The sequence below is a fragment of the Colias croceus genome, chromosome 25 (genome assembly GCF_905220415.1).
Source record: "Colias croceus chromosome 25, ilColCroc2.1".
NCBI classification, from domain to species: domain Eukaryota; kingdom Metazoa; phylum Arthropoda; class Insecta; order Lepidoptera; family Pieridae; genus Colias; species Colias croceus.
The window spans coordinates 1,416,809-1,439,720 of record NC_059561.1 but is presented as its reverse complement, the minus strand read 5'-3'; the positions used below and the strand labels follow the sequence as shown (position 1 = coordinate 1,439,720).

The window sequence follows — 22,912 nt, the reverse complement described above, 5'->3', positions numbered from 1 at the left end:
CGGCTCGCGCGGCGTATACGTAAAAATAGACAACGAAAAATGCCGTTTACTAATACAATTGTATGGCGCTGATGAATTTTTGTGGAACAGATTTCCTCCCAATACCACAATAAATCGGTAAGGTATGATGCGTGGGTAGAAATCAGTAAAAAATAGATATACCTATTCCTGACTTGAAAAAGAAAATGACTATACTTTTGGCGTCCTACAGAAGAGATGTTCGTGATGGATCGCCTGCCGCGCGCGGCAACTACGTTCAACTTAAAATATATCTACATATTGGCTCGCGCAGCAAATGATCGTCAACTCTGGTCGAACATTGGCTCGCGCGGCTGCCGCGCTTAATTTATACGCACCTTTAGTATACACCACAGGTATACACCCTTCCTCTATGCTGGTAATAAACCTGTGATCTTAGAGTATATATACTATCTATAGAGTGCGAACAACCAAGTGGGAACAGTAGGCACAGGTGGGAACAACACGACGCTCCCGCCGCGAGCGCTCGCAGTCGTGGTTGAGTGCTCACGAAGTGCGTTGCTCTGGATTTTTTTCATATTTACGAATAAACGTGGTGAAATGTGCAGTTCTATCTTGCAAAAACGATACTAGAGAATACACAAAATTGAAATCCACTATCACATTTCATCAGTCAGTCGATTGTTATACATCATTTTATGAAAATAAATCTAGCATCGCGGGGGTGAAGAGTAGGTGGGAGGCGGACACGCGCAGGCTCGCTCGCGCGCCTCACTGCCGCCACGTGATCGTAGTGATGTGACCTGACCAACGTTGTACTCGATATAAAGTTTACTAGAAGAACTATATTTTAACAAATTATTTATTTAACTTTAAAATTAAAACTCTCTGTGGTGTGTTTTGTATGATACACTTTCTAAATTATGAATGCGAATGTATTATAGTGTAAATGTAAAGTATGTAATGTTACGATATATTTTCAGAACCGCTAAATTGATATTGAAGATTTTGATAGTAGAATGGATAAAATTAAATAAAAAAAATTATTAATATTATTTATTATATTATTATCATTTTAAATTATTAATTATTCCTTAATATTTTTTACCATTTTTAAAACATTATTATTATTGTTTGATTTATTATTAAATAAATAGCACTAAACCCGATCTTTTATTTTATTAACTTTATTATTTAAAAAGTACCCACGTTTTTCTGATATTCCAATCAAACATATTTTTTTAAAGTACTTATAATTAATACAAGAAAATTTCTTATATAATATTTAATATTCAAATGGAATAAACAAACGTTATTCAGTTGGTAAACAAATTTAAAATTACATATTTATACTTTATTCATATATTTTTCCTTTAATAACTTATTGAACATAAAATTTACTTATGATACATATTTATTTACATAACTTATCGATAGTTCAACACGCAATTGATATCTACCCATCCCTATTTGTCACACACACATCTATATAGTATCTATATCTCATCTGCCTACGATGCGCACTATGCAATTTGTGCAATACACTCGCTCTATACTATTGTAATATATACTCTAAGCCTGTGATACAAACGCATATATTATAAAAAACTAAAAAAGTACTCTGTGTACACCTCAGAGCAATAAAGTGTACACTGTACAAACGTCAATGTCATAGTGCTCGAAATAAGTTCATTGTCTATTTTAAAACATGAAATCGTTTTATATTTAGGCGGAAAACAAATTAAATATTATTTTGTATGAGAGATTGTGTAAAGAATTTATTTAACATTTACAAAAATGTCTAAAGTAGTGAACACGAATGGATATAAGCCGGGCAGTATCTACAGAATAGCGCTTGAAAACTTTTTGTATGTAATGTTATGTTGCCGGATTGAAGTTTAATAATATGATTTTCTAATAACAAATTAATTTCAGAACATATAAAGAAGTGGAGTTATACCCTGGTCCCTCTTTGAACGTGATAATAGGTCCAAATGGCACGGGAAAGTCAACTTTTGTGTGTGCTATTATTTTGGGTTTATGTGGAAAAACCAGTGTTATCGGAAGAGCTAAAAAGGTTTGTCTCTAGGCTAAACAGTTTTCTATAAAGTTATAAGGTATATAAAAAGCTAACCAAACGTTAACGATAATTGAACGATAGTTTCAATCAACTTATTTGATGCCAGTTAACAAATTTGATTATTTACTTGATCATAATATTTTAAGGTACATTACATTTAATGTTGTTTATAAACTTATAGAACTTAGTTCTATAAAAAATAAAAATTATCACTACATAGTATAAAACAAAGTCGCTTTCTCTGTCCCTATGTCCCTTTGTATGCTAAAATCTTTCAAACTACACTACAGATTTTGGTGCAATTTTTAGTAGATAGAGTGATTCAAGAGGAAGGTTTTAGTATATAATTTATTACGTTTTAAACAAAGTGGGCACGGGCGTTAAGATAGTATATTATAATACTTAAATTTTCAAACTAAATGTTTTCATACAATTATTACATTCATAGATATCTGAATATGTAAGGTGTGGTTGCGAACAAGCAAGTATAGAATTAGAGCTATATCAGAAACCAGGGCAGAGGAATGTAATCATCACTAGAAGTTTCAATCTTAAAGAACTATCCATGTGGTATATAGACCATAAAACGGTTAGAGAGAAGCAGGTTCAGGAATTAATTGCATCTTTTAATATACAGGTAAGTGAACAATCTTAATATATATTATAAAGGCGACAGTTTGTAAGTATGGATGTATGGATGTATGGATGTTTGTTACTCTTTCACGTAAAAACTACTGAACCGATTACAATGAAATTTAGCACACATATAGAGGGTAACTTGGATTAACACATAGGATAGTTTTTATCCCGGAAATCCCACGGGAACGGGAACTATGTGGGTTTTCCTTTGCAAACGTGGGTGAAGCCGCGGGCGGAAATCTAGTAAGATATATAATTAACACTTAGCTTGTAGTTGTTAATTTATATTTTCTCTTGTAGTATTAAATTCAGTTCCAATTTAAGAGAAATGATAGTTTGAAAAATATGGTACAGCAGATTATTTAACAACAAGCATTTTATCTTTTATAATATCCTGCTAATACTTTTTATCTACTTGTTCAAGAGTATTCAAACATAATCATATGGTATTATAATTTGGGGCAATTCGGTTGAGTTTGACAGAGCATTTAAATTACAAAAAAAGTGCATAATAGCTATTTATAATGTTGGGCCTACTGTGAGTTGTAGGGAACTTTTTAAAAACTTGAGAATCCTGCCTCTTGCATGTATTTATATCAAAGAAATTTGTATTTTCATAAAAAAACATCCTCAATATTTTAAAACTAATAAAGAAATTGGAAAATTAACAAGATATCCAAACAATTTGTTTTTACCGAGGCCTAAATTAACTTTGTACAAAAAAAATGTTCCTTATATAGGTATTCAGATATTTAATAAAATCCCAAAAGACTTGCAAGGGGTCCCTCTTCCAGGATTTAAAAATAAATTAAATAAATACTTATTAGAGAATTGTTTTTATAACATAAATGAATTTCTGTATGATATGAAAAATGTCTAAATAATATAAAATAATGATATTGATATTAATTGATTGACTGTATGACTAATGATTTATGTTTAACCTAATTTTAAGTGACAATACTCCTGACTCGTATTTTTACTATAAATATCTAATCATTTTCATTCATTTTGTCAATTAATAATAATTATTGTATGCTATGTAGTTATAGTAAAAACATGAATGTTCCTTAATTCTGATCTTAATATCTTTGTATGTACCATGTTTTTATGCAATAAATGATTTATTTATTTATTTAATGCAAAAAGCATTTAATGCTTCAGAATTACAAAAAGGATGTATTTTTGTATCTGAGAATATGAAACATTTTGTTTTCATCACAATTTTTTTCATTCTTCCTCTTCCAAAGGTTGACAACCTCTGCCAACTACTACCACAAGATCGCGTGCAGGATTTCTCCAAGATGGATCCTCAACAGTTACTCCGAAGCACCTTATCAGCTGTTGGAGGTCAGGACAGTGTGACGCAGCTCGACGAGCTGATAAGCACGAGGAATGAACAACGCTGCTTGAATACTACACTAGAGAATAATGCTCAGATGCTGCAAGAGCAGACTAGGTTGAACGAACGGTAAATATTGATGTATTATAACTAGCTAATTATAAATAACTAGCTGTTTCCTGCGGTTTTACCGTGGCTCCGCTCCTGTTGGTCTTAGCATAATGATATATAAGCCTTACTCAATAAATGGACTATCTAATACCGAAAGAAATTTTCAAATTGGACCAGTAGTTGCTGAGATTAGTGTGTTCAAACAAACTCTTCAGCTTTATAATATAAGAATAGATTTGTTCGGTGGATTATCTACAAAATTTGTCATAGTAAAATACATTGGCGTTATGAGGAAAACATGATCTGCACAATTCACCATATTTATTTATATATTATTTTAATTTTACAATATTAATATAGTTTGGTTAAGATGACTTTGATTTGTTGACTTTATCAATTATGTTTTATGCAGTATGCTTCACAATTGAATGAAAATAAATTAATATATGTTTTGAAAATTATTTCTACATTAAAAAAAACGTGTGGCACTTGGGGACTGCCGCAGTAAAGCTTTTGCATATGCCTTCAAGCCATACCTCCGCCCGTCGGAGTGGGGAGCGTGAGGTTTTTTCGTTACGGAATTTCTCTATTCGGTCCCAGCGCTCAAGGCCCGCGATAGAAGCTATGCAATAGCTTAAAAAAGGATCATTTCTACTGGCTCCATTATAGGCAATGAAGTATATTTATTAATGAAAACTTTTATATATTATGTATGTGTTAACTTTTCTAAATATATAAACATTTAATTACCATTCCTATCACATATTTTAGACTTAAAGTTATAATAGATACAATGAATCAGCGTAAAGAAATAGAGCACGAAATTGAAATTTGCGAAAAGAAAAAGCTATGGATAGAATATCAAGAACTAAGAGAAAAAGTAGTTGAATATACCAATGATAAGAAGGAAGCAGTTAAATTAGTTACGTCACATAAGAGTAAGATGGAGCCACTAGAAAAGGTGTTGGAAAAAGCTAAAAGTGGGATAAGTAAGATGGAACAACAAAAGTTGAATGCTGTAAGTTTTTTTTTTGTGTTCGTTTTCGTAAGAATATTATTTACTGCTTATATTGCATTTGTATAAAAACATTACAAAGTTAGACAATTTCAACTATCTTACATGACGCATAAAGGAAGGAGGCTTGACCTTAATATACATGATATTCTATATGTTAGATAGTTTTGTTATAACATAAAGAAAATTGTTTGCATTGACTAAGCAAAGCCATGTGCTAAACCCAGTATAGCAGAAACTGACATTTTTAATGCTCATAAACTTTACAATACACTTTCAGGGTAGAGAACTGCACTCTCTAAAAGACAAAGTAAAAGAAACGTTAGACACAGTGCGATCACAAGAATACATGTTAAAAGATTTAGACACGGCGTTCCAAGAGAAATTGGAACGGCATCAGAATAAAAAACAGGAGCTATTGGAGGCTAAAACTAAGTTGGAAAAGCTGGTTACTGATAAGGAAAGACTGGTGGAAATTGTTGGTGATGGTGAGTGAAATATAAATAAATTAGCTTTACACAAAAATTATCGTAGGCGTTAGGCTCAGAGATTGTTTTAAAAAAGAACAAAGGTCTCCACACAATCACTTGGTTTATCACAATTATTAATTAAAACAAGTGATAACTGCGTTAAAAACAACCGACTTCAAACTTGCAAAATTTACAAATACCTACAGACAAAAATGCTCATAAAATAAAAACTACTGGGCCTATCCGAATAAAATTTTTATGGGACCAATTCGACACCATCGAACAAAAAAAGAATCACGTAAATCGGTTCAGAAACCTCGGAGTAATCGGTGTACATACATAAAAAAAAAAAATATACCGGCCGAATTGATAACCTCCTCCTTTTTTTTGAAGTCGGTTAATAAATATCAGAAATAAATTAAAGTAAGCTTGTGGTAGATGTGCACTGGTCAACGGTCGACGAACGAATGACCCGAGTCATGCGCACGCGCTGCTTTATATCGGTTTGCCGTTCGTTATTTTTTATAACTTTGATGGTGGCGCCGTCATATTCATTTACCAACTAGCGGTCCGCCCCGGCTTCGCCCGTGGTACATGTTTACGTTTTCTCTACATAAGATCCATCCACGTACTTCAAGAAATATAATAAAAAAAGATTTATCGAAATCGGTTCAGCCGTTCTCGAGTTATGCGCTTACCAACACATTTTGCGATTCATTTTTATATATAAGATTTAATTTAGCCCTATCTCTTTGTGAGACCTCTCCATAATTTGAACAAAATCCTTTTTTTACAGCTATTATAGTTAGAGGCTGTTTTGTACCTAAGATACCTATGTAGTTATTATTTCTGTATACATATTATGTGTTGACTTACCTTGTTTTATAAACTGTTTAGGTTTTAGTGATTTTTTGTGTGTTTGTTCAATCATAAGATTTTCTATTCTTCTGTTATAAGATATGAGATATTATGGTGCTGTTATTCATTTTTATATTTATAAGGCTTACAATATAAATCTACTTGTAGACTATTCTACACACTGAAACACTTAATTAAACTGTAGTATTAAATGAGAAAACTTTTTGTTTCCAGAGAGTAGAGTAAAAATGGAATTGGCCGAACTCCACAAGCCAATATCGAAGACGAATGCGGCTATTGATACTTTAAAGAAACAGAAGTTAGAAGTGCAGTATGATTTGGAGAATAATGTTACACCTCAGATACGGCTGTATCAAAACAAGTGAGATTTTTAATTACAAAGATAGTTCTCAGGAATAAAACTTGACCTAAAATGTTTTCTATGTAACTGTATTTTGATCTTCATTAGTTGTTGTTTCCGACGCCAGAACAACAGTCTTTTTATTAAACTCTTAAATACATTTTAAGTAATGTAAAAAACAAAATTATTGTATACAGGGTGTCCCACTATCGGCATACTAAGCGCGAAGGGACTTGTAGTTTGCATACACTGATCACGTAAAAAATACTTAAACAACAAAATTACGCCAAAAATTTAAATTTTTTTTGCCAAATTTTTCCTTAAAATTCATGTTTTCTTGTCTGGCTTCGCGCAGCCAGCATATAACGCTTCGCTTATGTGAGTATTTTGTCTATGAAAACATAATCTTAAACGATAGCTCGCGTGTGGGTGGCAAAGTTGGGTGGGTTGCTTGTTAGGGGTGTCCACAAAGAGTTTTAAGAATTCATCTATTTGAAAAAAAAATGCATGTAGAATTTTATAAGTATTTTTTACGTACTCAGCGTATGCAAAATTATAACCTCAATTGAGCTTAGAATACCGACGATGGGACATCCTGTATATAATATTTTTACAAAATTGTTCTCATTTTTATTTGAAATAGTTTTAAAATCTTGGAACTTTTATAATGCTTCCCGTCTAAGGTCTTTTTTTTAATTTAACTTCACAGAATACGTAATCTAGAAGACGTAGATCTAAAGAGACTAGAAGTGCTCCGCTCTTACAGCGAAGACGCATACAATGCTGTAATGTGGTTGAGAGAAAATAAGGAGATGTTCGAACACCATGTGTACGAACCTATGATGATGGAGGTTTGTGTTTTATATGTTATATGCCGTACGCCATTTACACAGTTTTATATGGGTTTCAAACTGAAATAGTGGAAACAATATTTGCTTAAAAAAGGAAGTACACATTTTAAATTAATTTTAACATATTTCTAAGGACTAAAACTAAGAAAATATTGAAGTAAAATAAATGAATATTTGCATAACCGAGTAACAATAACAAGTAACATATCATTTTACCAGTAAATCTTTCCATTCACACTTGATGTACACTAATAATAATAATGAATAAATGATTTTATAAATTGCGTATAAAATCTAACCAATGTTTTAACGAAAAAAAAAATTGGTTGTCTGTAAAGTCGGTTTACTGACGATAGTTGAACGTGACAACGTCCAATTGTGCTTCTTTGTCGTTCGTTCCGCGCTCTCGTTCGCACTTCAAGCCTTACATGGAACGCCTCAGAGCGAGGTAACGCCGCATGAGTCATGTTTTTTCGTGCGTGCAGGCGGCTCTATCGAATTATGAGACGTTGTCACGTCAAAATCAACTGAAATCAGTTCCCTAACAAGCGAATTATACTTATCTTTATAATGTTTCAATGTAGTGAAATGCATTATGCACAGTAATAAACTGACTTTATTAATCTCCAACGTCCTATCTATCTCCTGAAAAAAAAAGTATCATAAATTCGCTCAGCTGCAACGTGAAAGAAAGACAAACAAACACACTTTCCTATTTATAATACTAAAGATCTCATTTACAATTACAGATAAACTTCACCGACCCGAAGTTCGCGCGTTACCTAGAAGCGACAGTCGCCGCTCGAGATCTAGTTGCTTTCACGTTCGAATCCAGTCGGGATATGAACTTGTTTCTAAAGAAAGTTCGAGAAACTGGCCTGAAACGGGTGAACGCTGTGTGCAGCCCGCCGGATAGTTTCAATATGCAGCGGCAGGATATATCGCAGTTGAGGTGAGTATTTTTATTAATTAATTAGATATTGATACAAATTTACTTGCAAAATATCGCCACACGCATGCACACATGAACTGATATAATAAAGTCACACATACGCACACATGAACTGATATAATATAGTCACACGCACGCACCTATAGTAGAGCCATTTTAATAGGCAACATTTGACAGTTCAACAAAATTCAACAACGTAACCTAGTAACGACGACATAGAATAACATGATATTTCGTTTTGTTAGAACTGCACATTTGCTTAACTTTTTTAAATTACGATTACATATTTATAATAATAATGACCAATACAAGTAATTTTAAGATTTAATTTTACTGATAAACCATTCTAAACATAATAAACAATTTCTGAATTGAAGAACTGACGTCGCTACAATTTTGTGTCAATAAACCTTTTTTCTTTTTAAATACCAGAGATGTTACTCTAAAAATCGAAATCTTACATCTAGAATCGAATGCATTGATTACTTGTGAATAAAAATCATCATAAATTAATAAATTCGATTGACAAATGTTTCAAATCCGTATCGATTAATTCACTTTAATCAATGTTTTTATGCAAGTTACATCTCTTCGAAGATAAAATTGATAGACGTCAAATGTTGCCTATTAAATTGGCTCGACTATAACAAGTTATATACTTGCAAATGAATATAATGTTTATCGTGGTTATTTGTCTTATTTTTGCAGCTTTAAGTTTAGTTTTGTCAGTTATGTCTCTCGTTTTACAGTTAAATGGATCATTTTTCGATTAATATAGTGTTATGCGTAACTTTTGATTTAGTATTTTTATGGATGAATAGTTGTCAATGTAGTTGTCATTATATTTTCATGTCTGAACATGCTTAGCTTTCGAATGCTATAAAAGGCGGCTTTCCTTTGACACGTGGCGCATTCGTACGAATCGTGCCTAGGGGCTCGGACGTTGTTTACACGACGTTCGACCCAACTACCCTCATTTTGCTAATAGTCGTTGACTTGCTGCGATTTGTTATCAACTACCTACATCAATTAGGTAGCTGTGTAGAATCGCAGTACATTCTTAATACATTCAAACTAATATTTAACTCGGCCTCCGGTGTTATTTCTTATAATACCTTTTTTTTCTCAGTTATTTTGGTACTTCTTTTGTTGTTTCTCTGATTTATCATGTCCGTTTCCAGCTACCTGGGCTTCTACACGTACCTGTCGGACACGGTGCGCGCCCCGGAGCCGATACTGCGCTACCTGTGCGCGCACTACCGCCTGCACCGCGTGCCGCTCGGCGACGCGCACACGTACGGGAACAGCGCCAACGTGCCCGCGCACATCACGCACTTTTATACCGGTGTGTGAAATAAAAGCTCGAAAATATAGTGATAACATCAAAAAAACTACAAAACCTACTACCTACTAAGACGCGCCGCACACCAGACATACATTTGTATCTCGATAATTGTGGCGCCACATTTGAAACGCGACACATTTATCGCCCCCATATATTTGTACGCGAGCACGCACACCGAGGAAACATTTGTAGCGGGCGCATTTTGTGGCGAGACGGTGTCCGCGCTACACGAAATCAAGATCAAACACGTTCGTTTTTTGTGTCGCGTAGTTTACGAAAATGAAAGACCACAGTGAATTTTACGTTCAGTTTATTGCAGAGGTCGAAAAAACCCTATATTGTACAATCATACGCTCAATGATTATAGTAACAGACGGATTAATGAAATTACTTATTTGGACTAAGATTAACTAATTTACTAAAATAAACTAACTAAACTAATTTGGACTAAGATGGACTAATTTAACTAAATTTAATAATAGCTTTTATGTGTTTTCAGACATTCGATAACATGTCTAGAACTTTTCTTCGTAGGATTGTAATTCTTGCGAAATTTTGAAATTCCCGTAAATTGTACAATCTTGATTAAACGGATGAACCCAATAACGTCTTTTTTTTCTCAATCGCCACATCAAAAAATCGTCGTCATCAGACGATGATGTCGACATTCTCAAAGCGGTGCCACGCTACAACTGTGCTTCCGATGTGCGCATATACAATACATTTGTAGCAAGCTGAATTGTAGTGCATTGATTGTGGCGACGTAAATGTTCGATGCATGTAGCATGTGGCGCTGGTGTGCGGCGCGCTTAAAGTGTCTAAAATTCGTAAAAATGTCTTTCGGTGCATTAAACACACGTACGAGTACTTCTATATATATAACACACCAGGTGTTGGTTACCGGGGCGATAATATGGGAAAGTGTCTAAAGTGTGCGTCAGAAAGTGTATTTTAGTGCATTATACACACGTACGGGAACAGCGCCAACGTGCCCGCACACATCACGCACTTTTATACCGGTGTGTGTGATAGAAGCGCAAAAATATAGTGACCTAACCTACGATAGTGTCTAAATCGCGTTAAAATTTCACTTTTATACCGGTGTGTGTTTTTTATACTGGGGTGAATTAGGGGAAAGTGTCTAAAGTGTGCGTCAGAAAGTGTCTTTTAGTGCATGTTACACGCGTAGTGGAATTTCTACATCGGTGTGTTGGTCAATAAGACGAAGATAAACGAAAAAATATAGTAGATGAATATTATATACAATGAATATAATAATTTACTTATTTATAACAGAAGAAAACTAGGAAAGAAAATACGATGACGTTATCGACGTGCGTAGATAAATTTAAAATCTTTTTTCATAGCACGCTCGTCTGGTCTCGAATCCCCTTCTTTATCAATTTAAACTTTAACTTCTTAACTGTATAGAATTACGAATAAGTAAATAAAAATGGCTAGTTTAAACCCTAATTTAAATAAAAATGTTCCTTTACTTTTTCAGAAAACCACAAGTTCACGGTACGAGTGTCAGCGTACAGTGGCGCTAAATCGAGTTCAACTGTTGAGATTCGTCCTGCAAGGCTATTGGCTAATACCGTGGATGTTGAGCAGATTACTAATTTTAATACTCAGTAAGTTTTTTTTTATTTTTTTAGTAGTGTGAGTCAGATTTTTGTGATTTTTTTTAAGCTTATTGTGTTTTATGTGTTTGTTTTAGTAAGCAGTAGATTTTTGGGATATTTTTTTTAGTTTTTAGGGTATTTTTTGTGTTTATATCACGCTGATCGCCGACGCCGAATTTTTCTTTTGAATTTTTGGTATCATTTTTTTCTGTTATTTTGACGTATCAATGATTTTATTAATGATCATGTAAAATATGTACTGCAAAATTACACCTTTGCCATTCAATCGGTGATAAATAATACAATTTCTAACTATGTCCTTTGGGGGAGGCCTATATCCTGCAGTGGACGTCCTGAAAGGCTGGAATGATTATGATGATGATAACTATATCCTTATTTAATTTCAGATTGTCAAGATTGGAACAAACATCACAATCTCACAGATTAAAAATGAAGGAGATAGAAAACAAATTGTCCGCCTTGGAAGTTAGTTTAAACGAATTCAATACAAAGAGGAAAAAGATCAACGAAGGAGTGGAGAAGGTATTTATTAAATATTTGTTAATAAATTATTGAAATAAAACATTATTTCAGAACAACAATACGTCTTTGCGTAATAAGATGTTAAGGTAAAATAGACACAGGTTGCGGAAATCGGTGTATATGTATGTTACGCAATCTCGTGTGAATATAAATATATAAATAAATAAATTATTGACCATGAACAGCTAAATAAGAATAGCTATACTAATTTTGATAAATTTAACATAGATATAGTTTTAGAGCCGTGCTCAAACTTTTGTGTTTCTAAAAACACCAATATACTGTAGAAATGTTTACTCGTCTTTGTTTTACCAGTAAATTTAGTTTAGTAATGGTATCTATTATAAATTTTATTCTATAAAAAAAACTACTTCTTTTTCCAGGTACGAACGTTAAGCGCACAAATTCGTCTTCAAAACAAAAAGATTCAAGATATAGAAAACGAGCCGACACTCAACATAGAACAAGAGAAAGAAAAGACCAAGAGGAGACAGAGGGAGATTGTGTTACAGCAGTGTTTGGCGCAAGAGGAGTTAAGAGGGAGTATGAAGGAGTTGCAAGGGAAGATGTTAGATAGGGAATTGTGGACGGTAAGAGTAATCCTCCTACTAATATTATAAATGCGAAAGTTTGTGAGGATGGATGTGTATGTGTATGTTTGTTACTCTTTCACGCAAATACTACTGAACCGATTACAACGAAATTTAGCACACATATAGAGGGTAACTTGGATTAACATATTGGATAGATTTTATCCCAGCTCTCCCACGGGAACGGGAACTATGTGGATTTTTCTTTGAAAACGTGGTTGGAAAGCTAATAATAATAAACTGGAGAGACTTAGAAGTGAGAGATTAGTCCTAGAGGAGACAGAGGGAGATTGTGTAACAGTAATGTGCGTAGTAAGTAAATAAACAGGAAATAAAAAAACGTCTTAAAGAAGAGACAGCTAAGCGAATTGACTGTAATCCATATATTATCCGTCTTTTTAATAAACAAAATACATTAAACTTAACTAATAAATATTTTAACAGGTGAAATTGGATATAAGCAGGAATGCAATTGTGCAACAGGAGTCGCAATTAAGGGAATTGAGAAGCGAACTAAGAAATGTTCAAGTAAGTTTCTAATTTAAAATTTTTTATCGATTGTTAACTTAAGTTTATGCAGCATATATGTATTTATTTTTACGTTTAATGCGATTTGATTAAAATAATCCGTAACTATACTAACCTACTTAATATGAAAATGTATTTTTAGTGTACCTAAATAATAATAACAAATTTCAGGCCACACTAGAAAACATAGAAAACCTCCTAACGCGTGCAAAATCGAACGCCAAAGAGAAACTTCTAGAAGCAAAAAGAACGTGCAACAATAAACTGCCGCAAGACGCGGATTTTCCATACAAACAACAATTTGATGATTTACCATCGGATCTCACTCGATTGCAAGAACATTGCTTCGAGTTGCAGACGAGAATCGAGTGTATGGACGGTGGTGATGACCAGGTATTTATTATCTACTAGCGGTCCGCCCCGGCTTCGCCCGTGGTACATGTTTACGTTTTCTCTACATAAGATCCATCCTCGTACTTCAAGGAATATAATAAAAAAGAATTATCGAAATCGGTTCAGCCGTTCTCGAGTTATGCGCTTACCAACACATTTTGCGATTCATTTTTATATATAAGATATGTTAATATTTTTATGTGTTTCATTGATGACAAAAAGGTATAATTATGCCGTGACAATATGATTATTTACCACTTTGATATTTTGCAAATTATTTTTGCGATATCACTATATTCTTCCAACATTTAATTTGATTATATGATCCCATGTTAATCTGTGTACATTTTTATGTTAAAATGAATTCTATAATGTAGATCATTTACAAACAAAATAAAGAACAAAGGCCCCAAGTAAGATTCTTGGAGAACTCCCGCTGATATCAAATTTTCCTTAGAAATTTTTCATATGAATTTTAACAAATTTTGTAAGATTTTGGAGTAACAATGCTATTCTTAATATAATAACCCGTATATATACTCATTTCAGATATCTTTCTGAGCAATGTTTCATAGTCTAATAAATCAAACGCTTTGCAAAAATCTGTATACATAGTTTGGACTTCTTGCCTTGAATAATTCCTCTGTTTAATTATTTTTATTACAAATTATTAAAAATATTTAAAATATTTTTTACATTACAAGGTTTTAAAAGAATACGAAGCACGCGAAAGAACGATAGCTAAACTCAAAATGGACGTCAACAACTCAGCTGATTTGAACAAGCGGCTTGAAGACAAGATGAATTCACTCAAGTATGTTAAGTTTATCTGTATTACTTATAATAGAATGTGAAAAATATTAATTGTCTAATTTGATGTTGTAAATTAATCTCTTTTAAGCTTATGAAATTTCTCTTTTAATTCGTTAATAAATAAGTCTCAAGTTCGAAAAGTATTTTTTAAATTTTCCTTTAAAATAAAATATCATCAATGCTACGTTTATTTCATTTGAGCACTTAACAGTCAAATTATAGCCAAATTTAAAGTAAATTGTTTTTTATTCACATCTTTCCAGAGCAAAATGGCTGCCATCTCTAGAAGTGCTACTGAGCAATATAAACAAAAGTTTTGGCGACATGTTCGCTAAGATGGGTTGCGCTGGTGAAATTAAATTGGAAAAAGCCGGTTCTGATGTAAGTAAACTGGTATATAATATACTTTAATGCTAATACAAAAAGAAAAATTTTGATTTTTTGACCTACAGAAGCGGAGTCACGCGGGTGAAACCTTGGGGCTCAGCTAGTATAAAACAAAGTCATGTCCGTCTCTATATATGCTTAAGGGCCGATTTTTCAATGCCCAGATAAACAGCTAGATAGACTTTATTCTTCAGATAACAAAATATTCAATTTTTCAATAGACGAATAGGACTTATCTATCTAATAACTACGTTATTTGATGAATAAATCTATTTGCCGCTCCAACAGCCAGATAGCGCGCTATTTGACGAATAGGCGTTTGATTTGACAACTGACGCGTCAAATTTGGGATATTTTCGTATGTAATAACATAGAGCATAGAATTATTAACAATTAAGCCTCTTTCTATATAATTATTATCAATTAAAATCATATTGAAATTGATGTTTTTGGTAGTATTGATGACCATGCTATTGAAAATTTGCCGAACGCTGCCTTTATGTCGTTTCCATCGTAAAATATATAAATTTAAACACAAATTTAATCAAAACTCTTATCGGTCAATTATGGAAAGCTGGCATGTTCACAGTACTCACACTTATGCAATTTCACTTACAGTATGTTCAAAAATAAATGCGACTCTAGTTTCATTTTAGACTTGAATTGTAAAATGGGTGCGTTGTAGATAAATATATATGCAAATATAATTATGAAAGCTCTCATAATTTACCTGTAAAATTATAATTTAAAAGTAAATCAATTGATGAACTTAATTATTTATTCTAAAAATAATCAATTGGATAAAAGTATTAATAATCATTCAATTATCAAATAATAATTAAATTTCAGGTCATAAAAACAATACAAATAACACGTGCGCTCACTCCCAAGTCCCAACACACGGATGGTTGTTTTGATAATGATTTAAATAACGGACGTCTTCTGCAGTTGCGGAGCAGTCTTGTCCTGACTTTGGTCGAGTAAAAATATCTAAGAAATATTATTGTAGCGACACCTCGCTCTGAATCGCGCAAGCGAAAGGTTTCGCTACAGAGCTATATTATATACAACTTTCCGACATCATCCATCGGGGCCTTTACGGCCGGCCAGTCGAGTTGACTGGTCGAGGATCCTCCCTTTTTCGATGGAGGAATTCCACCTTCTTTCCTCCACATTATATATTTTGTAGTAAGTACGTAATACCTACCAATACGCGCTAACAAATATATGTTACATGTTTATTGTATAATTTTCACACTATTGGTTTTAAACTCAAACTCAAACATTTATACTATTAGACTTCTTCTAGAAGCACTTTTGAATCGTCATAACAGTTTAACAGTTTTAACATTTACCACCAATACAGAAAGCAGTATCTATAGAGAAGAAGAAGAATCTATTTAATCATAATCGTAATCTTCTACTTCACTGAAACTTTCATCGCTCGAAGAACTCGATGTTTCGCCGTCGGAATTTCTTAATGTTATTATAAATGAGTCAGTGTAATTATTATATACTTTTGGTTCTAATTGAATATATTTTTCCTCATGTTCTCGCGTCTTTCTCCAAACGTCACTAAACATATCCAGACTAATGGCATTTGCTTCCTTTCTAAATAATTCTTCCACAGTTTTCAAGTTAAAGTTCACATTTTGTGATGCTACTTTCCCTTTAATTATGCCCCATAGTAACTTTATTGGGTTGAGTTCTGGATGGTACGGTGGAAGGCGCAATACACTATGTCCATGATCTTTGAGGATTGCATCAAGTAAAAATTGTGTATAGTTTGGCTTATTTTTTTAATAATGTGGATAACTTTGATTATTAATTAGTAATTTGATTTTTGAAAAAAAAAATGCCGAAATTAGTCAAAATTTATATTTTTCTAACAAGATCCTTATCATCCCAATTTCCACCTTGGTGAGAAAAATTGACATTTCTAATGAAAATGAACAAAAAATTAAATGATTTTATTAAATACTGTAAAATAGTATATAATTCTTCTATTTACTGTATCACAAAATTCTTCATAGATTTTTAGATATTCGTTTTTACATCACCCTGTATTTATAAACAATTGCAAAATATGACACATACATAGGCCGGGAGATACTGACACAAAATTTCGGGTCATTTGTAACAGAATGGCGGTTCTACAGAGGTCTTATTACGCAATGACAAAAAGAAAAATGATGGTCAGAACGCTGGTACCGGCGGTCTAGTCGCGTGGGCGTAAGTCACACTCGTCGGATAAGTAAGACCCCTCTAGACCGCCATCCTGTTACAAATGACCCGTAATTTTGTGTCAGTATCTCCCGGCCTAACATGTGCAATGTGTAAATGTGTTGACGTTCCAGCTCTTCTTAATATACTTATAACTCGAATCAAAACAACAATCAACAATCATAGAACATAAGACAAATTTAAAATGCACTCCTGACGTGAGTCATAATGACGGTTGTTGACAACTTGCAAGAGTTGACTCTTTCCCGCTCTAACCTGACTAATTTAATATGTTTGTTTCGCCACTTCGAGAGCAGAGCTGCCAATATGGAAATATTTGGTCAGATAGTTATTCATCAAATAAATCACGATTGAAAAATAGGCGAGCCGTTATGAGTTAGATAAACAATTGAATAAATCTATTCGAGGGGTAGATATTAGACTGTTTATCTGGGGATTGAAAAATCGGCCCTAAGTCTCTGAAACCACGCAACGGATTTTAGTGCGGGGTTGTTTAGGAGTTGTTCAAGAGGAATATTTATTGAATCCGCTCTAGTCCTATCTTAATAATATTATAAATGCGAAAGTTTGTGAGGATGTTTATGTGTGTGTTTGTTACTCTTTCACACATTTACTATTGAAGCGATTACAATGAAATTTAGCACACATATAGAGGGTAATTTGGATTAACATGTAGGGGTTTTGCTGACGTACAAACGTTACGTACGTACGCTTGTTTACGAACAATTTGTATGATAACTATTAACTATGTATTATGTAACTTTAATTTTTGTCATGCCTGATTTTATTCATTGTTAAAATTTTTGTAAAAGGGGGGGAATATTGTAGGTGTTTTGCTGACGTACAAAAGATATAATGTAATAAATGTAATATAGTGTGAAACTGCCAATTGACGGCGCCGGACGTATACGCCGCGCACATTAAATATGTATACTTCATAGCGAGTCTTTTCAAGTTTTCATTAATACACCCAAAACTCCTAAAAACACATAGGATAGGTGTGGGAAATTCCCGTGGGATTCCCGAGTGGAAAACGGGAGTTATGCGGGTTTTTCTTTGTAAACGCGGGCGAAGCCGCGGGTGGAAAGGTAGTTTGTAATAAATCGATCGATTCTCGACTCCAGGAGGACTACGACAAGTACGGCGTCGGCATATTCGTCCGTTTCCGCGCGGACGAGCAGCTGCAGCAGCTCACGCGGCACGCGCAGTCGGGCGGCGAGCGGGCGCTCTGCACCGCGCTCTACCTGCTGGCGCTGCAGGCGCGCGCCGCCACCAGCGTGCCCTTCCGGTGAGGGGACGTGTGGATACGTGTGGAGGCGTGTGGGGACGTGTGGATGCGGGTGGAGACGTGTGGATGCGTGTGGAAACGTGGGGATGCGTGTGGATACGGATGGGGACGTGTGGATACGTGTGGGGACGTGTGGATGCGTGTGGGAACGGGGGGACAAGTGTGGATGCGTATGAGAATGTGTGGATGCGTGGGGGAACGGGGGGACAAGTGTGGATGCGTGTGGGAACGGGGGGACAAGTGGGGATGCGTATGGGAATGTGTGGGTGCGTGTGGTAACGTGTGACCGCGTGTGGGTGCGTAAGGGAACGTGTCGATGCGTATAGGAACGTGTGATGACGTGTGTGTGCGTACGGTAACGTGTAAACGCGTGTGGATGCGAATGGGAACGTGTCATGGGTGGATATTTGTGTGGTGGCGAACGCTTTTTTTTAATTTGTGTGACGAACGAATGACCTACATGAAACAACACTACTCACAATCACGTTCAAAAACTGTCCGAAGCAAAACTCTACTTTCGAGTGTATAAGACTGAGTTTTATAATGAGCAATAACGATAATAGACTTTGAACTTTATTGCAACGATATAAGGCGCATTTTCGGCCCTTCTAATGTACGATTGTGAATGTTTTATACCAGTGGCGTGCCTAGGGTGTAAGGACTGGGCAAGCCCAAATTTTTCGAAGTGTTTGCTGGGTACCCTTTTCTTGAATTAGGTATACACTGTGTTACTAAGTAGGTACCTATGTTCGTTATAAAACTTATAAAAAATGTGAACATACCGAATCAAATCTTCTTCACGCGCGCCCGCAAACAGTTGAGTCAAACGTTTACCATTACAATCATATTAAAATCTATATCTATAAATTATATAAAACTGTATGACATTATATTATAAAATTGTACAGATCATTTATATTCTAATTCAAAACGCCGATCTTTCTGAAGGAAATATTTTATAACATCAGAATAGAAGTACCTACCTACTTAGGTGATTGTTTTAATTCAATTAACAGCTCTTTCTCAATGACAGTCATTGTTAATTCAGAAAGGCGTTCTTGGCCTTGTGTATTTCTTAAATACGTACCTACCTACCTATGAATTCGACTTAACGCTGAGAAAGCACGCTCCGTCATCCGTGGAAGAACAACTAGCAAGAATCGTAAATACCAAAATATGTGCAAGTTTCATCAGAAGGCTTCTTCTAACCAATTCTCATTCATGAAATCGATTAATTCGTAAACATTACAATTAAAATTTGGTTTATGTTATTTACTGCACAAATCGGGAGTTGGTTTTGATGAAGAAATTAATCGTTGTTTTACAGTAAAGTTTAATGATTTTACCTTCCCCGCTGAGCACAAAGCAAACCATCACAATTTACAATACAATCTGTGTCGCGACACTTATTTTATCACAAAATTCGAAAAACTTAACCTAAATTACACCGGAATAATCACGCGCTAAACCATACTAACAATAATATTCACGACGTTCGTTCGCGCGACGCGCAATCGTAACTATCTTCACACTGTTAAAGCCCGGCTTTGTTGGCCATATAAATTGCTATAGAATTCTATAGATAGGTATGTAGCTACTTCAACGAAATTTCATACGTTAGAAGAGATAAGCGCAAAGCCCGGTAAAAGCCCACGAGTGCAAGCGAGAGAACTATATGTCACTCAAGAAGGACACCGCACTGTTTATACAAAGTACGACTTTATTTAGATAGCAAGAAGGATGAAATTAAAAAGTTTGACTCGAATTCGACATTGTTCGTTGGTGAGTTTTCATTGAATTTCGGAGCAAATTTTGAATTGCTCGTTGCGCGCGAATATTCAAAAGTGAATTTGGGTATTTTCCTGTCTCGTAGCGAATTCCTTAGGCAAGCCGGGCTTTTCGGCTTGTATGAACGTACCGCCACTGTTTTATACATCAATGATTTACATAAATATATTATTTCAGATGTGTCGATGAAATCAACCAAGGCATGGACGCTATAAACGAACGGAAAATGTTCCAGCTTTTGGTTAAGGTGACCACGCAGCAGGAAAACTCGCAGTACTTCTTGTTGACGCCTAAAGTGAGTACTATTAACAAAAAAAATGTGTGCGTGTACTAGTGTTCACACGTAAGAAGTGAAACTTCTTAGGGATAAGAAAAAGATGGCGCGTAACGGAAAAATGTCACGCGTAACGAATAAATGTTACACTAAATTTTTTTCCAACCCCGAAAAAGAAGTTTCAATTCAAAAATTCAAAAAAGTGTGTATATTTAATAAAAAATTCTTAAAATAAAATTCTTTGATTGCATTTTTTTTGACTTGGTAACTCGATGTCGAATTGTGAGAGACGAAAAAATTACTTATGTATGCTGGTATTCTTGTTTCATAATGAGAAATAGCAAATAGAAAATTCTTTAAAAATATTGCTCATTTTTTCTATCTTTCTCTGACATTTTTTGAAGCTTAATATACCCAAAATGTCCCAAAATTATACTCTCTCAGTCGTAATGTATGAGTATTTAAAGTTAGATTTTTTTTATTCTAAAATTGTAACTATAATATTTATTACACATTTTACAGCTACTATCAAAACTGGAGTACGACGAAAAAATAATGATACACACAATAATGAATGGCCAGAGAATAATGAACTACAGGCAATGGAAGTATCAGAAGCATTTGGAAAACGCGCGAGAGTACAAAGAGTCATGCTAATTTCTAACTAATATGTATAACTAGCTGTGCCCTGCGGTTTTACCCGCATTGTTCCGCTCCTGTTGGTCTTAGCGTGATGATATATAGCCTATAACCTTCCTCAATAAATGGACTATCTAACAGTGAAACAATTTTTCAAATCGGACCAGTAGTTCGTGAGATTAGCGCGTTCAAGCAAACAAACTCTTCAGCTTGATAAAATTTATATAGTATAAACTAAGTAACTTGAAATATTGATCTGTATAACATCCTAATTACCTAACGGTATGATATAGATGTCACAGTGAAATTGTTGGATCAGTCGTTTAATGAATAGCCTAGGCGTTTCATTAATTGGAGACGTTAAAGCTCTAATCTGTACTAATATTATAAAGGGGAAAGGTTTGTAATTATGTTTGTATATATGTATGGTTTTCACGCATAAACTACTGGACCGATTTCAAAAATTCTCACCATTAGAAAGCTGCATCTTCACTGAGCAACATAGGCTAGGTTTTATCAAGGAAATTCCACGGGAACGGGAACTATGCGGGTTTTTCTTTGAAAACGCGGGCGAAGCCGCAGGCGGAAAGCTAGTCTACAATAAAGATGATTGAACACTTAAAAATGCGTAGGTATTTGAAAATTTTTAGTGTTTTAAATTTTTGTGCCATGATTTTTATTTTCTAGTATAGCAGTAGTAATTAATAGTAATTATGTTTATAAGTTCGCCTTTAAAAAAAAACTTTACCTCATTATCAATATGAACGCACAATTTAAAATATAAGTTTTTCTTATTTTTATGATTCAAAAAAATATTTATCAAGTCTTAACATTCCATTAACATAATACATTTCATGCTTTTTAATATTAACATTCATTTCTATAGATTTCACTCACTCATATGAGTTGGTGATCACGCTTTAAAAATGGTCTTAAAATTTTTATTATCAGCAATCCTGAAAAACATCATCCCAAAATTAATAATTTATTTCCCTTCAAAATTCTAATTCATGTAAATTGGTATATTTCTAACAATTATTTACTTTTATTCATGGATACAATCCGAATATTTTATAAGATTTTTGTATGTAGGTACTTATGCATTATGCATTTTAATGGCTATGAAAAAAAATTGTCAAAATTATGGGTCTAATAATGCTTACTTACCAAAATTCTACAAATATGTGCCTTAGAAAGCCGAAATGGAGTCAATAATGTATCTTTGTATTTTATTGTGTTACATTGACGTACTATACACAACTAAATTCATAATCGCTTACAGATTATCAAAAATTAATATCCAATTTACAATCTCTTATTAAATTGCCATTAAAAAAGGTCCGAGCGCAATAATATAAAAATTTCGTCGAAATTAACACCTTATTACGTAGTAATAATGTTCAAAGTTAACTGTAGCGCTCATTAAGAAAGTCTGCCTACTAGAGAAATGGGCAGAGTTTTGCTTTGGACAATTTTGTGCGATAATGAGTCTTGTTGTTAATCGTACGTTATTGACTTACAGTTATGTATTTTTGTTAAGAGCTGATTTTTCAATCGTTTATTAAATTATAGGTGTTTCTCTTTCTTTTGTTGAAAACTGCATGTTGTTACAATAATATGTATGTTTCTTTGGATATTGAAAAATCGGCTCTAAGTGTCTATTTATAAGTGTTTTATTTGTATGCTTTTAAAATCTTATTGTGATGATAATTATGATTTAGTGCTGTGGAATTTACTATGTACGCTTTGTCTTGGACATTTTAAAAATAATTCAATTGATAAGTTTTCCGATGTTTA

General features: G+C 33.9%; 1 protein-coding gene across 1 annotated transcript; it reads left to right on the top strand.

Moving 5' to 3' along the window:
- The first annotated feature begins 1,662 nt into the window (after positions 1 to 1,662).
- Positions 1,663 to 21,577, top strand: LOC123703099 (structural maintenance of chromosomes protein 5). The gene is made up of 20 exons (XM_045650980.1): positions 1,663 to 1,847; positions 1,915 to 2,056; positions 2,508 to 2,696; positions 3,949 to 4,169; positions 4,923 to 5,169; positions 5,447 to 5,654; positions 6,729 to 6,876; positions 7,565 to 7,706; positions 8,456 to 8,658; positions 9,840 to 10,003; positions 11,508 to 11,637; positions 12,036 to 12,171; positions 12,555 to 12,761; positions 13,206 to 13,289; positions 13,461 to 13,682; positions 14,387 to 14,496; positions 14,759 to 14,876; positions 18,251 to 18,414; positions 20,380 to 20,497; positions 20,999 to 21,577. The coding sequence occupies exons 1-20, from the start codon at positions 1,777 to 1,779 to the stop codon at positions 21,131 to 21,133; spliced, it is 3,159 nt and encodes a 1,052-aa protein (XP_045506936.1). The 5' UTR covers positions 1,663 to 1,776; the 3' UTR covers positions 21,134 to 21,577.
- The last annotated feature ends 1,335 nt before the right edge of the window (positions 21,578 to 22,912 follow it).